General features: G+C 46.6%; 1 protein-coding gene across 1 annotated transcript; it reads right to left on the bottom strand.

Annotated features, from left to right (window-relative positions):
• Nucleotides 1-12,905: 12,905 nt before the first annotated feature.
• LOC132464121 (interferon-induced transmembrane protein 5-like) lies at nucleotides 12,906-14,522 on the bottom strand. The gene is made up of 3 exons (XM_060060317.1): nucleotides 14,137-14,522; nucleotides 13,702-13,834; nucleotides 12,906-13,217 (listed from the first exon to the last, which is right to left on the bottom strand). Exons 1-3 carry the CDS (start codon nucleotides 14,241-14,243, stop codon nucleotides 13,014-13,016), a joined length of 444 nt encoding a protein of 147 aa, XP_059916300.1. The 5' UTR covers nucleotides 14,244-14,522; the 3' UTR covers nucleotides 12,906-13,013.
• Between the last annotated feature and the right edge of the window lie 83 nt (nucleotides 14,523-14,605).

The raw sequence follows: 14,605 nt of genomic DNA, 5'->3' as shown, positions 1-14,605 counted from the left end.
TGGTCAGTGTTCCAGGAGACCATCAGGTTAACCATCAGTGGCAGTGTTCCAGTAGAAAACAAAAAGCTATTGGAGAGTTCTTTGAGAGTTCTTTGTAAGAGAGTTATAAAGTATTTTCATCCCCCTTCCCAACAGTGTGTGCTGAGATCATTCATTTCCAGTGTGAGAGTTAAAATATTTGCTATCGTTAATACATTTTATAATAAATATTTGTAAATAATTAATAATTACTGTTCCAACTTCATTATAAGGGTCCCCCATACTAATATAATAGTTATCTATTCCTAATATATTAATTAAGCTTAACCAACTTTATTATAAGGGTCCCCTATACTGATAGTTATATATTACTAATATATTAATTAAGCTTAACCAACTTTATTATAAGGGACCTCCATACTGATAGTTATATATTACTAATATATTAATTAAGCTTAACCAACTTCATTGTAAGAGTCCTATGAGGAGTGGTTCATATTGGGATAGGCAGAAGCACCGTTTAATAACAATTAGTTAAATAATAATGTGTCATTAACTTTTATATTAACATATAGTTTGTAAATAAACATTTAACATTTAAATAATGTAAGGAATAACTGTTAATTAGTGCCAAAAATACATTTAGTTAACTATTAATAAATATTAATACAATATTAGTTAATAGATTGTTTTCTATTTGTTAAAACATTAACATACAGATTGTATGCAAACAACTAATATTTAATTAATGATGAAAAAAATATTAACTTGTGCCAAATAGATATTTTAGTAACAATTAACAAATATTAACAAAGGGTTAGGTAATGACTAGTTTGCTATTTATTATGGCACCTTATTATAAAGTGTTACCGTAAATTGTATAAAAACAAATTTTCATACAACAGAAAATCTCACGAATAATTTAAATAATTATTGCCCCTTGCATCATGTGTAAATGGAACAAAGAAAAGTACTAAAATAAAGTAAAATAAATGTTTTAGCTAATCAGGTCGTTCACAAAAAAAATTGATATTTTGCCAATAAGACTGTTCACAAAAAAATATTTAATTTTTCCCAATCAAATCGTTTCCAAAAATATATATATTTCATCATATCAATTTTTTGAGGCATATGACATGTGACCCTATCGACCAATAACTCGACACATGGAAGACTGCTCCTTATCAAAATATATGGTCTAATCAGCTGTTCTACATGGCTACATGTCGGTTTAGTGGTATGGGGTCGGCCACATGACCATGGGGTCGCTGGTTCGAATCCGTCCTTGACTAACCATGTTTTGAATCATGGGATGAAAGAAAATAATGATTACTATCATGAATTCATTAGGCTATAGCCGCCATACCGTAGGACACTATCAATGTTGCTTGCAACTATATTTATTATCTTACTCCATGAAAGTTATAAAAATTGGTAGGCTTGTAGAACTTTCAAAATGATTAAGGGGAATCAAAGGATGGGATAGGATAACACATAGGTGGCGCCATAATTGGCACTTGAAGTTCAACATTGCCACAGGCCGCCATTACTACAAAGGTTAGAGCGACTGTAGGCCTACTGTCTGATACTATAACCAGACAAATAGCTCATGTATTATTTAAAACCATGTTACATTGTAAAACATTTATTTTAATTATAATATAGATGTTCTGAAGGTTTGCATATTTTCATATTGTTGTCCCTTTAATTGCATATAAGGACAATTATAGTTCATACTTATAGTTCATGTTAATGGGGTATTATATTACTCATTTATTTGTTTGCCCTTTTATTATGTCAGTTTGGTGTTATTAGTTTGTAATGAGACCTATCTGCGCGGAGTGATTTGGTCCACTGGGGATACGGTCACTCGCGCAGTTAATTAATTCAGTCTCGCGTAGTCGGCCACTAGCGAAGGGTTTCGTATTACAACCGGCCGTTGGAAACCGCACGGTGCGGACGTAAATCGAGAAATATAACGAATTAGAATATTCGTGAGTTTCGTGCTGTCGGCAGCACGGTGTATCGGCAGACAGAGGTGCGTTTGCCGTCCGTTCGCGCGCTAGCGTTTCCCGTGGAGGAGCGCTATCCAGGAGCACGTGCTCGCGGCCTAGTCGCCAGATGGGAACCAGGAAGAGGCTGGTTTCCCTCGTTCCAGACGAGGTTCGTGAGGCGGGTTCAAGCCCCCTACCAGGCAGCACCGCCGATCTTCACCCCAACACCAAGGGAGGTGTCCCCCCTCTCCAACGCCCCCCTTTGTATCCGGCAGTTTCGACTCACCCCCTTCCCCCTCCCCACTCCAAGTGCACCAACGACCCAGCGGCGCCGCACTACGAGCACGAGGACATTCGTTAGGCCCACCGAGGGGCCTCAGGTCGGATTGTCTGCGTGTGTGCGGGCTGTGTGATTGGGTTAAAGGGAGGGTACAGCATTGGGGAGGTATATAGTGAGTGTGTATTGAAGTGTTTAGATGGCAATGTGTTTAATGTGTATCTCTAGGTCAGTTTATTGTCTGTATTAAATTGTTAAACGTAGCTTTGGTCTCCTCTCACTCTTAACTAAATACGTACAGGTTTATTATATTATTTTGGTTATAGATTCCTTGGGTCAGATTACATCCCTTGGGTAATTATACAGTCCTTTATAGGCTCCGGTACTTTCTTCAGTACATTTAATGGTCCTTCGAACCGGAATCTTGTATGTAATCAGGCATAATGTCTCAAAAGAGTGAGGGAGACGACGTAAGCCCCACCCTAGATGTAGGCCCCGCCCCCACCCCCTCCCTAGAATCACTTACACCACGTTCTGTTAGAGAACGCAGGCCCCCCGCGAAACTACATGACTATCACCTGGGCACGCCAGAGCTTGATAGCCCCACTAGTGTGGATGACAACCAACCCCCGCCAGGACGCTCTCGCTAGAGAAGAGCACCTGCAACGAGAAGCCTGTGGTGACAAAGAGCGTCGGGAGCGTCAAGCCCAGGCTACCGCAGAGGCACTACAACGGGCGGCCACACAGAACCTAGAACTCGCTAAGCTAGCTCTCTCTCGCCAACCAGAGTGCACTATCACCGGCCAGATCTCACGAACACCCACCAATGCTAGCCCCCCTAATCCAAGCAGGAGGGATGGGGAGGCGCCTCAAGTTCTGAGCCCGAGACCCCAAAGTACACCTGTGGATGAGGAACTAGAGCTCAATGAACGCCTGGACTCCCTGCTGGACCGTCACCGGCAAAGCCCACATCCCCTCCCTCTCTCCTCACCATCAAAACCAGTACGCCATTACACGGGACCTTAAACTACGATGCTGAAACTACAGGGACCGACTAGAACCAGAGAGCTGAACACAGGCTCCACGGTAGAGCGCTTCATAAGGAAGCTACCCAGACACAGAGAGGAGAGATTCCGGCGGCGTCACGACCAGCTGTATCCCGACCAGCCGGCGGCCAGCCTAGAGGAGCTGTCCGAGTTCCTAAGAGGGGAGGTGAAGCACATCCGCCTCCCAAAGAAAGCTGAGTCGAAGTGTGGCAGCCATGAACGGTCCGATCGAGCCTCCCGGAGGAGAGAAGAATCCGTTCGGGTGATGACGACCATCTCAGAAGAGAAGGCTGCCCCCCATGGTCAACGGGGCGGCCCTAAGAATGGTGAGAAGAAGGGCGATAGGAGACCTCCACCGCCATGCCCATATTGCACGGAGCCACACTGGCTCGAACACTGTCCTGAGTTCGAGAAGAAGAACACCGAAGAGCAGTGGATCAAGGACAACAAACGGTGTTGGAGGTGCGCCCGCGAGCACATGGCCAAGCAATGCACCCTAAAGAGGCCCTGTCGCATTAAGGAGTGTGGCAGGACGCACCTCACAGTCCTCCATGATCTCAATGACAGAAGGGATAAACCAGAGACCAGGGAGACCACCCAGGACCCATCCGTTGAGACAGAGGAGGGTCGCACCTACTATGTAGGCCCAGTGCGTGGTTACAACTCCCGGGTGCTACTCAAGATGGTGCCGGTCGTCCTACGCCATGATGGTAAAGAGATGTCGACCTACGCAATCATTGACGACGGCGCAGAACGCACCCTCCTGCTGAAGGAAGCAGCCAACGCCCTGGGACTCAGGGGTCGACCCCACCAGATGAACATCCTCACCATCAGGCCAGAGCCCACCAAGGTCGCAGGTGAGATAGTGTCCCTGGAGATCATGGCGAGGGGACGACCAGGAGAGGTGCATCCTCTGTGTGACGTGTTCACGGCAGCCGATTTGAGCCTTTCTAAGTACGGATACCCGATAAAGGCCCTCGAGGCTAAGTACCCCCATCTGTCTGAGTTGGAGCTTGACCAAGAAGAGGAAGTGGTGCCGACCATCCTGCTTGGGTCGGACTACGCCAGGCTCACCCTCCCAAGACGCATCCTGCCGGGCCCGAGAGGCTGTCCCGTTGCCCTAGATACTCCACTGGGCTGGACCCTCCAAGGCCCCATCAACCTGAAGAGTACTAAGCCCAGCCAGACCCGAACCCACTACCTCGGAGCCGAGGCCGAGGATGGGATACTTATGGAGAACGTCCGTAAGCTATGGCAACTGGACATCACCCCATTTCAGACCGGGAAACAGTACATGCGTTCTAAGGAAGATCAAATGGCCATGGCACTTCTAAAGGAGAAGACCCGCAGAGTGGAGACGCGTGGTGTCCTACGTTATGCCACACCACTACTGCGAAAGGAACCAATGCCAACCTTCCGCGTGTCACGTGAAGTAGCCATGCCCTGCCTGCGAAGCACGGAGAAGAGACTGGGTAGGGACCCGGAGACTGCAGCTGCTTACGCTGAAGAGATGACAAAGCTAGTCGAGTCAGGGCTTGTCCGGAAATTGGAACCCGCGGAGGAGGAAGCTAGCGCCGAGTCCTGGTACCTCCCACACCATAATGTGAAGCACAATGGAAAGAATCGGGTCGTATTCAACTGCAGCTTCCAAGTCCGCGAGCAGAACCTGAACAAGCACCTTCTTCCAGGCCCGACTCTGACCCCCTCCTTACTCGGAGTCATGGTGCGCTTTCGTCGGCAGCAGACTGCAATCAGCGGAGATATACGCCGCATGTTCCACCAGGTCCTGCTGTTGGACGAGGACAAGCCCCTTATGAGATTTGTGTGGCGTGATAACCCCAGCGACTCCCCCTCTACCTACCAGTGGGAGGTGCTCCCGTTTGGCACCACCTGCAGCCCGTGCTGCGCAACCTACGCCATGCAGGCTCATGTGATGGAAGGAACCGTACCCGAGGGGGTAGCTGATGTAGTCCTGCACAGTTTCTATGTGGATAACTGCCTCCACAGCACTGAGACGCCGGAGGAGGCACGTCGCTTGGTTCGCGACCTGCGTTCCCACCTGGCTACTGCTGGCTTCGACGTCCGCCAGTGGGCAAGCAATGACCCTGAGGTCTTGAGGGAACTCCCAGCCGAGGCAAAGTCCGACAGCAGCGAAACCTGGGTCACTCAGTCAAGTGACGACGCGCATGAAATGACGCTGGGCCTCCTCTGGAGTTTCAAAACGGACAGACTGTGTTACCGGCATAAGGAGATAGAGCCCCGCAAATACGTCACAATGCGGGCGATCTACCGGACACAAGCCAGACAGTATGACCCCCTGGGATATATCAATCCATACACAACCCGCGCCAAGGTGCTCGTAAGGGAGTTGTGGACCGAAAAGAGGGGGTGGGACGACCCCCTCCCGGAGTCACTCGCGACTAGGTGGTCCGAGTGGGAAGAGGAGCTCCCCACTCTCCAAGAGATCGATCTCCCCAGGAGCTACTTCCCTCCTGGTGTGAGTTGGACACACAGCCGAGTCTCACTACATGTCTTCTGCGACGCATCCGAGCTGGCCTACGGTGCAGTGGCATACCTGTGTGCCTTAGAGCCCGACGGCACTATCCATGTGTCCTATGCCCTCGCTAGAAGCAGAGTCGCACCGAAGAAGCTCCAGTCGATACCCCGTCTTGAGCTCTGCGCCGCAGTCAGTGGAGCCCAGATGGGCCACCTGCTACAGGAGGAGCTACGGCTGGAGCAGCACGATGTGTCGATGTGGTCTGACTCGACCACAGTCCTACAGTGGATCCAATCGACCTCATGCAAGTACAAAGTCTTTGTGGGAACTCGGATCACAGAGATCCAGGACCTTGTTGGGCCTGCCTGCTGGCGGTATGTGGCGACGGATGTCAACCCAGCTGACATCATCACCAGGGGCGCGACCCTTAAGCAGCTGGCTCTTCCCAATCTCTACCACCAGGGACCCGAGTATCTCACCAAGCCCGAGTCGCAATGGCCCTGTCCTCCTAAACCAGAGCCCACGGAGGTGGGGGCGGAACTCAGAAAGTCCATCTTCTGTCGCCTCACGGGCCTCCAAGACCCAGCAGTTACTGATGGGCCAGTCGTTGAGGACTGCAAAACAATTGAGGAGCTCCAAGAGCAGACATTCTGCCATCAGAGTCCCCACAAGAAAGATAAGACTCCCCTTACTGCGGGTGACTACGCTGCCGCAGAGGTTATGGTACTGCAAAGGGTGCAGCGAGAGGTCTTTCCCACAGAGATGGCATGTCTGGAGCGGAAGGTGGAGCTATCCAATGACAGCCGGTTGAGACAGCTGGCCCCTGAATTGGACGACAAAGGCATTCTACGGGTCGGAGGTCGTCTGAGAAGGGCCCAGGGTCTAACCGAGGATACTAAGCACCCCATCTTGCTGCCGCAGAAACACGCAGTGACTGACCTGGTCATCCGTCAGCATGACACCAGATTGCATCACCCTGGATCGGAGAGACTCTTCGCTGAACTGAGAAGGCGGTACTGGATACTCCGCGGCCGGGAGGCGGTGCGCCGCTACCAGAGCAGGTGCACAGAGTGCCGCAAGTTAAGAGCCAGGCCAGTCATACCGATGATGTCTGACCTCCCGGCAGCCCGTCTCCAGATCAACAAGGCGCCCTTCCATCATACTGCGATGGATTGCTTTGGGCCCTTCTCTGTCCGGGCCGAGGTCGGACGAACAACAGCCAAGCGATGGGGCATCGTCTTTAAATGCCTAACCTCAAACGCCATCCATCTAGAGGTTTTGGGAGACCTGTCAGCAGCCAGCTTCCTCATGTCCTTCCGTCGTTTCACCGGGAGGAGAGGGCGTCCCGGTGTCCTCCTCTCCGACAATGGGACCAACTTCCACGGTGGGGAAGCTGAGCTGAAGAAGAACTACAAAGACATGACAGAGGAGTTGAAGAAAGAACTAGCCCCCCTCCAAGTCGACTTCCAGTACAACCCACCTAGCGCCCCTCATTTCGAAGGAGTGTGGGAGAGGGAAGTTAGGTCAGTGAAAGCGGCTCTCAACTTCGCCCTTGGAGGACAGGTCCCCAAAGCAGAGGTCTTCGCCACAGTGTTGGTTGAAGTGGAGGCCATCCTCAACTCTAAGCCGTTGGGATACACGAGTAGCGACCTGGCTGACCTCGATCCCATCACGCCCAACTCTCTCCTCATGGGGCGGCCAGACACAGCTCTCCCACTCGCCGCCTATGCCTCAACCGATGACGTCAGTGATCGTACCTGGAAGTACAGTCAGGCTGTAGCTGACCAGTTCTGGAGGAGGTACACTTCAGAATATCTTCCCAATATGCAAGGCCGTCGCAAGTGGCACAGAGAGCGCAGTAACTTGGAAGTTGGCACTCCCGTCATGCTTGTAGATCCGGCGTTACCCAGAGCGCATTGGCTCCTGGGGCGGGTGAAGACTGTCGTCAAAGGGAAGGATGGAAGGGTCCGCTCGGCGATAGTGGACACAGGCCGAAGAACCTACCATCGACCCGTGGCTCGTCTTATCGAGCTCCCCCCTCACCCTGACCTGAGCCCCCCTGATTAGTTTATGTAGCAACCTTCATTTTAATATTACTGATTTCCTTCCTGTAAATCAGGGGGCGGCTGTTCTGAAGGTTTGCATATTTTCATATTGTTGTCCCTTTAATTGCATATAAGGACAATTATAGTTCATACTTATAGTTCATGTTAATGGGGTATTGTATTACTCATTTATTTGTTTGCCCTTTTATTATGTCAGTTTGGTGTTATTAGTTTGTAATGAGACCTATCTGCGCGGAGTGATTTGGTCCACTGGGGATACGGTCACTCGCGCAGTTAATTAATTCAGTCTCGCGTAGTCGGCCACTAGCGAAGGGTTTCGTATTACAACCGGCCGTTGGAAACCGCACGGTGCGGACGTAAGTCGAGAAATATAACGAATTAGAATATTCGTGAGTTTCGTGCTGTCAGCAGCACGGTGTATCGGCAGACAGAGGTGCGTTTGCCGTCCGTTCGCCCGCTAGCGTTTCCCGTGGAGGAGCGCTATCCAGGAGCACGTGCTCGCGGCCTAGTCGCCAGATGGGAACCAGGAAGAGGCTGGTTTCCCTCGTTCCAGACGAGGTTCGTGAGGCGGGTTCAAGCCCCCTACCAGGCAGCACCGCCGATCTTCACCCCAACACCAAGGGAGGTGTCCCCCCTCTCCAACACCCCCCTTTGTATCCGGCAGTTTCGACTCACCCCCTTCCCCCTCCCCACTCCAAGTGCACCAACGACCCAGCGGCGCCGCACTACGAGCACGAGGACATTCGTTAGGCCCACCGAGGGGCCTCAGGTCGGATTGTCTGCGTGTGTGCGGGCTGTGTGATTGGGTTAAAGGGAGGGTACAGCATTGGGGAGGTATATAGTGAGTGTGTATTGAAGTGTTTAGATGGCAATGTGTTTAATGTGTATCTCTAGGTCAGTTTATTGTCTGTATTAAATTGTTAAACGTAGCTTTGGTCTCCTCTCACTCTTAACTAAATACGTACAGGTTTATTATATTATTTTGGTTATAGATTCCTTGGGTCAGATTACATCCCTTGGGTAATTATACAGTCCTTTATAGGCTCCGGTACTTTCTTCAGTACAATAGACCTACATTAAATTGAAAACCGTAACCATAATGGTCTTCCGCTGCATCTGGACTACTGTCATCAAGTGCTTTGGTGGTCTACCCATGCGGGCAGGCACGGCGTCAGGATTCCAGTTGTGGGTGGGCCAGACCAATAGAGTGGCGAAGTCACGCCCCTTCCGGTAGGGCTCATGGGACCTATGAGATCGAAAAATATGAATGGGTGTCAATGGAGAGAAAATAATTATTTTCTGGTCCCAGTCTTTATATGCCCTGGATTACACATATGTTGTTTGTGGATTTAAAGGATAATTTTTCATGCAAAGAAAACTAAAAATGTTTGTGAAGAAGTTTGATAATTTTAGGTTTTATGTGAGGCCGCTTTGTGAACTACAGCTCTTCGCTGCTCTCGACGCATATGATATACGTCACCACACCCGCCCTTGGAACTCGGCACAGAGATGGCGATCTCTCTGCCCCACTTCACCGCTTTTTCCAAGGGGAGGATAAAAGCATCGAAAGAGGTGAAAACCATTATAAATCGGGGCACGTGCAGAGTTTCAGTTATGCCGATGGGAAGATTGTCGGTCTTCTCCACGCCAGTCGCAGGGAGCGTGACGTCACATACGAGCCGTGTAGTCTTTCTCGTTGTGTTTTCTCTACAGCCTTTATCTGAACAATTGCACAATAAACGGTCGAACTCTTTGCATGAAAAATTATCCTTTAAATCCACAAACAACATATGTGTAATCCAGGGCATATAAAGACCGGGACCAGAAAATAATTATTTTCTCTCCATTGACACCCATTCATATTTTTTGATCTCATAGGTCCCATGAGCCCTACCGGAAGGGGCGTGACTTCGCCACTCTATTGTAGGTGGTCCTTAAATTAAAAACGTTATCAAATCCCTGTTTACCTAATAAAAATGACTGACTAATATGCTGTTATATTATCTGTGCATAGTAGGAATTTCAATAGCTTGATGCAGGCGCGGCGTCGGGCCTGACGGGCCTGGGCCCACCCACTTGTACAACTGGCCCGCCCTAAATGACAGCGTGATTATTTAATTATTTTTCATAATTCTAATTAACATCTACATTAATAATAAAGACTAAAAAAACATCCAGCTAAAAAGGAAAGATCATATTTATTATGTTATTAACATGTGTGAAGTCTGCGCCAGTATTGTTTGTGGTTGTCATAGTAAACTTGCCGCCTTTTTACGTCCTGTACAGTTTACGTTTGGCATTATCGAAATCCACAATGGAGCTCATCCGTAATTATTAGCATACAGATACAGATTATTAGCATAGGCCTACAGCATGGCTCGACAGACATCACTTTCCAACTATATCAAGAGAGTTAGAACGGAGTCACCAGATGCTGCCGGACCGGCGACAGCACCTGCACCAGCTAGGCAAGCTGTGGGATTAGCGTGGGAAGAGGGGCCTATTGGCGGGCAAGAAGGAGCAGCCAGCCAGTCAAGCTCCGCTGGTTCATTGGCTCCAGTGGACCTGTCGGCAATAGACGAACCGGCTGCGCAGCCGAAACTAAAGAAGTAGGCCTACCCCATCACAGTTTTTGGGCACAAGGACAGGAGCTTCTCATCACACTGGTACAGATTTTTAGAATACAGTGTAAGCATGCCATCAGGATTTACATGTAGTTTAAGTTAAATTATAAATTATTTAACCAAAGTGCGAACACGTTTCATGATTATGATCTTGTGAACTGAAAAACTAGACGTTCCGGATGTTGTTGCTGTTTATATTTGATCGTGAATAACGTTGATACTTGATACAAATAGTGGCCCATCCTAAATTACTCTGGCCCATCCGAAATTGAAATCCTGGCGCCGCGCCTGGCTTGATGCTCTTTAATATTCTGTTGCATTGTAAAAAGTTTCGTTGCATAGGACGGACCCATCCGCGATCGCTCTCCTTGGATCTGAACAAAGAAGAGCGCTTTTGGAATCTCAATTACGCATCATGCTTTAGCGCGTCACTTTATAGACCTAAGGCCTATAGATAGACTGTAAAAGTGGTCAGGAATCGAATATTTCGTTCTGCTCGTGTAACATGAGGCCGACTATTTCATAATTCTGTTGAATTGTTTAAGTTTTCAACAATATTTCGAAATCGCAACAGACTGACTGAGCTTGGCTTATTATACAAGAACATGCATTCAAATTTAGGGTAGGCCTACTACGAGATAATAACTAATAAAATAGTCTACCGCCAATTCACGGTCATCCGAAGTCAGAAGGTTAACAGCCCTTTAACGCAAATAATAATAATAATAATAATAATAATACATTTAATTTAGAGGCGCCTTTCAAGACACCCAAGGTCACCTTACAGAGCATATAGTCATCATTCAAAACTATGTAAAACAGACTAGGAATAAAAGGAAAACAGAGGTTAAACATGAAGAATAATAATAATTAATAACACTCAAAGACGCCTAAAGTGAAGGGGGGACCTCACTATTAAACTGTATTAAATCAGAGCAAGCATCATTTATTTCGCAGCATTTCAAAAACAAAGCATTTCAGAACCCTTTAACTTATCAGGCAAACTAACAATATCCTTAAGGGCAGAACATCAAAATAACAACTGGGTCGTTTTTCGCCAACAGGCAGGCTTAAAAGATTGCCAAACATGAAAATAGATATAGGCATGGGAAGAAGAGAGAGCATGAGAAGAAAATGTATTAATTAATTTACAGGAGTAATCGGCGGGGTTTGCTCTTGAAAATATCAATGATTTCATCGAAGTCGAGAGTTACTGTTAGCTCTCTCTCAAATGTCAACAGACAGAGGGACATAAGGCGAGTTGTAAGCATTGGTGCTCCTATTTGCTGTTTTAATTCGGTTGACACTGGAAAAGACGCGTTCAACTGAACAGGATGTGGGTTGGTACTTGGTAGTGTAATCAGAGCTTGAAAGCATGGATATTCGGGAAAACGTCCTCATTGCATATGTCCATCACTTCAAGAATACTTTTGAGATGTTCTCCTCGGTTTTTCCTTCTCTCTATGAGTTGCACAAACACTGCGAGCTCCGACTCTGATATGGTTATCTGGAAGCGCTTTCCTGTATCATTGAGAGAGTTCGCTTTAGCCAAAGTTGTGTCATTTATATCGAGGCTAGGGGACATCAGGATTGCTGCAGATGCCGTGAGCCCATAGGTGTGTTACTGTGGAATCGGTTGTTCAGTTCATTAAGCTGGCAGTCTATTAGCGCGTTGGAAATGTTGCGCAGGTCACTGTCACTCCTCACTCTTGTCGATTTCCCCAACGTGCATGTGAAGATACTTTTTTTTACATCATGATCCTCCATCATCGTATTTGTTGTTGCCAACATGTTTAAGAACGCACAGTAGCCTACCTGAGCGAATGTCTGTCAGTTCTTGTTTGAGGTTCTCGATCAAATCAATCGTGTCTCTCACTGATGCGGTGATGGACTGGAGGCACCCCCAGAACAGTAGAACCCCCAGACGTGAAGTCAAAGGCTATATTGGTAATGCGAAATAACTTCACAAGGTCTGTCTTTTTATAATTACTATTCGTAGCGTTGATTAGCAGAGAATAGTCCGCATAAGACGTTTACGTTGCTTAGCAACCGAATACGCTGGGGTTGATGAATACCTGACATGCGGAGTGATATCAAAGACGTGATTCAGAGGCAAAAACACTTCCCTTGACGCTTTCGTTCTGCAGCATTGAAAAGAGCCGTGCAATAAATTAAATATATAATATATATTATTTTATTTTTAATTTTTTCTAAGAAAAGTTTTGGGTGGGCCTGTTGAACAGTGGGTGGGCCTGGGTCCGTCAGGCCCACCCATAATGCCGTGCCTGCCCATGGGTTATTTTAAGGACATTATGCATCATTAACTTGGAGAGCTCGCTTGGGCGGCTGCTGAAACTATTTTCGAATCCACTTATTTCTGAAAGGTGGCTTAAAATAACGACAAATATTTATTTTGCTGTGCTGATGGTTACAAAGCGCATTACTGGGTAATTTAATTAAATTCAACTTCATTATTGTTTTTGGCATAGGGGCAATTAACTGGTTTCTTGACATTGGTAGGGTCATGTTCCTAGCCACGCCCATAAGGATATCTATTGCGGTTGTTGTGCTCAAGGTGAGATTTCCCAATCCAATAGGCTGTAACGCTTAAATAAATAATAAGACAAAGGGCAATCAAAAAAAGACTGATGAGCGCGGCCACGTTGAGGCCCAGTGCCCACTTGCTGTATCCCCTGGCTCTCTGCAGGTCTCCCATCACCTTCATGTCTCTTGCCTGCGACAAAGAGAAAAGACAGAAAGATAGATGAACGAGCGAATGCTATGTTCAAATAGAGGTCTACGGCCATGTCGTCGGACATGTGATGTGAATTTACAGACATTTGATTTTTCATTAAAGCTGCTGTATGTAAGATTCCAGTGTTGCCAAGAAAAGAGCAGAAAAGCGCAAGATTTAAAAAAAATAATCAACCCCTCAAAACGCCCTATATGCTCCCTTCCTATGTTGCTCCACCATTGAGAAAGTGTTTGAGGTTGACAGGCATGACATATTTCTTGAATGGTTTGAAATGCACTGGGAGCGTCCTCAAAACTAAATGACAGAGCAAGGCGCGTAGTCAGCCAGAACAGACTTTGTCACTGAGCATTTCGAACGTAAACATTAACCTTTGAAACATAACATTTCTAACGTATTGCATTCAAAGTATAGTTCTTAAATCGTATCTACAGCATCTTTAAAGCGTAACAAAGTAAAGGCCTACCTTGAATGAGAAGATCAGCGCCAACAGTCCGAGGCAAAAGGGGTTTGCGTGGAAGAAGCTGCAGATGGACCATACCACATAGTCTCTGGGATGCTCCACAGGGTTGACGATGGTCACAACAGTGTCTTGGTCCCTGGACCAACACAGAACAATGGAAGTGTCTTATATTGGAAAGTAATCTCTATTGTATTCTTGATGAATTGAAAGATGAATAAAGAATTCACAGCCCACAAATAGGATTTTCACAAAACATCTGTATAGACTTTTACATTTTAATTTAAAAAGTATACGTTTTTGACCACATTTTTACAGGGATAACTACAAACAACAACAGATGGTTGTAAAAAAAAAAAAAAATGTATAAACAATTACACATATATATATATATATATATATATATATATATAAATAAATACATTCAATACAATGATATACCTGTTATATTGCATTTCTTGTAGTTGCGGGGCTGATGGACGTGCTGACAGTATCTCCTCTTCATGAAGTAAAGTAGGCCAGCGCAAGAAGCAGTGTGCTTTTATCATGTCCTTTTGGAGAAGAAAAACACCCACCCATGTCCACGTCACGCATCATTAAACCCAAAAGAATTAAGTGCAATAGATTGGTCATTCCTGGCTTTCAAACTGTTCTTGTTGTGGTTTTGCCCCAATATTGTATTTTCCTGCATTTTATAAAATAAACAGAAAAAAAGCATATCCATTATTGAAGCACAGAAGTATGAAATGTTAGGTTTAATGTTAGTAATGGATTCAGTAATCATGAAATAATTTGTCATTTTGGTTTGATAAGTTTGTTTGATTGCCGTAAATAACATTGACTAAGAGTTTTACAGTACTAAAAGTTATCGCGACTTTGGCTGTACAATTGAATCCCCTTGTTGGTCTGC

Source organism: Gadus macrocephalus, chromosome 9 (genome assembly GCF_031168955.1).
Source record: "Gadus macrocephalus chromosome 9, ASM3116895v1".
NCBI classification, from domain to species: domain Eukaryota; kingdom Metazoa; phylum Chordata; class Actinopteri; order Gadiformes; family Gadidae; genus Gadus; species Gadus macrocephalus.
Note: the sequence above shows the minus strand (reverse complement) of the source record. Positions and strands in the feature narration are given on the sequence as shown.

What these genes read in the sequence shown, in the direction of transcription:
- LOC132464121 (XM_060060317.1), bottom strand. Translation starts at nt 14,243, where the DNA reads ATGATAAAAGCACACTGCTTCTTGCGCTGGCCTACTTTACTTCATGAA. An exon ending in CAAGAAATGCAATATAACAG is followed by an intron (nt 13,835 to 14,136) that starts GTATATCATTGT and finishes GTGTTGGTCCAG; the next exon opens with GGACCAAGACACTGTTGTGA. An exon ending in CGCTGATCTTCTCATTCAAG is followed by an intron (nt 13,218 to 13,701) that starts GTAGGCCTTTAC and finishes TCTTTGTCGCAG; the next exon opens with GCAAGAGACATGAAGGTGAT.